The following is a 1,818-nucleotide window of genomic DNA, read 5'->3' on the forward strand; positions in this document are numbered from 1 at the left end:
GAGGCCTGATTTGAACTCAAAAGATGAGTCTTCCTGACTCCAGGCCAAGCAATCTATCCACTGTGCCACGTAACTGCCCCTTGGAACAATTCAAATGCCAGTTCTGTCCCTGACTTACTGCTCTATGATTGTGGTCAAGCCATTCTCTTCCCCCATTTCTACCCTGATGCCCTCTCTGGCCACAATGTCCTCCGAGATCTCCAACGACCCTCACATTCCATAAGCCAAACTCTTGTGGCTAATGGCATCACCCCAACCCTCTACTAGAATTATAGTCCTTGTGGTTCAGCTGCCTTTTATTTATCCTTTTGCTAATATCCTGGAGACCTTGTTCCAGATCTCCTTATGAAAAATGACCCTTTTAAAGGTAGAAAGTTTAATGAGAATCAGAATCATATTCTGCATAAGTACCATTCATACGAATTAGCTCTGCCCTGGGTCCCAGGCTAAACTGGACACCCTGCTTCCATCCAGATGGCCTCAGATCTTTCTATTAATCCAGGGCCTTGATCCACGCCCTACGATGGGCCTGTGTCTCCCTTCCGGCTCGGGTCGGCCAGTGGCCCTTGGGATCCCCGGGGAGGCAGGTGTTGTCTAGCTTCTGCTGAAACGCCTGGTGCTTGGGGATCTGGGATTTATGGAGGTTGTCTGGGAGGTGGAAGCTGTTTACCCAATTTCTAGGCTTTCTGAGACATAAATTGTGAGGCAGAAAGTGCTTTTAATGCGATGAATTTGTTGAGGTTCAGCAGAGCTGATCTGAGGCTTGAACACGTGCAATATGCATGCAAAGGGGGCAGGAGGAAAATTCAGGCAGAGGCGGGTGAGGGGTGTGTGTGTGTGTGTGTGTGTGTGTGTGTGTGTGTGTGTGTGTGTGTGTTTAAACTCCTGTCAGTGAAAGGCGAATTCTTGGTAAACAGATCCTGCCCATGTATCGAAGCTGTGGGGCTGAGCGCTGTCAGAGGGGCTGCGTGGAGTTGGGTTTTCATTGGTGGCAGACAATGCTGACTCAGCTCTCTTCCTGCCAGCCCTCTTTGGAGAGAAGGTTGGGGAGTGTAGGCGGTGGCACCATTGTGCCCACTTCTTCTGGCAGATGCTGTTTACAGGACCCCAGCATATCGAATAGACCTCCCTTAGCTTTCAGCCATAGGTACCAACATCTGCCTCAGCATTTCCCCAAGGCTTCATTTTACCATTAGTTAACAGTTTCTGAGTCATCATCCATGTGCTGTGCATCTCTCATAAAATATTATTTAACAAGCGTAAATGGTCTAACCAGTGCGTAATCTCAGTAGGGTGTGGAGCATCCGAAAAGGAGGCTCTGAGACCCTGGACTTGTCCTCTCTGCCCTCTCTCCTCCCTGCCAGGCACTGACTGGTCACTGTGGTCAAGCTCAGGACGTAAAGAAGTCCTAAGTGCTACAGCCCATCTACAAAATGGTGTCAGATTTTACCTAAAAACTAGTAGGGTCATTTTCCACATCAATATTTTTCCTTGAACTAAAACGTGTGTCACATTTCCCAATCAATGTGCCTATAAGCTTCTGAAGGCAAAGGATCATTATTTAGTGATCTCAGATCAGCAGATTCTTGAGGAGCACTCACAGTGAGGCAGCCCCTATCTCTGCTCAAAGGAATTAGTGCTATTTATTCTTTCATTCATCAAGCATAAATTAAACACCTACTTGAAGGAAGGAAGAAAGGAAGGAAGGTAGGGAGGGAGGGAGGAAGAAAAAAGAAAGAAAGAAAGAAAGAAAGAAAGAAAGAAAGAAAGAAAGAAAGAAAGAAAGAAAGAAAGAAAGAAAGAAAGAAAGAAGGAAGG

General features: G+C 46.6%; 1 protein-coding gene across 1 annotated transcript in view; it reads left to right on the forward strand.

The window, feature by feature from the left end:
* Nucleotides 1–523: 523 nt before the first annotated feature.
* DAB1 (DAB adaptor protein 1) overlaps nucleotides 524–1,818 on the forward strand; it is a 136,502-nt gene continuing 135,207 nt past the window's right edge. Inside the window, exon 1 of the mRNA XM_044674782.1 lies at nucleotides 524–587. Coding sequence (XP_044530717.1) covers nucleotides 524–587 — 64 coding nt within the window. The remainder of the gene's footprint in view (nucleotides 588–1,818) is intronic.

This window comes from Gracilinanus agilis, chromosome 4, assembly GCF_016433145.1.
Source record: "Gracilinanus agilis isolate LMUSP501 chromosome 4, AgileGrace, whole genome shotgun sequence".
NCBI lineage: Eukaryota > Metazoa > Chordata > Mammalia > Didelphimorphia > Didelphidae > Gracilinanus > Gracilinanus agilis.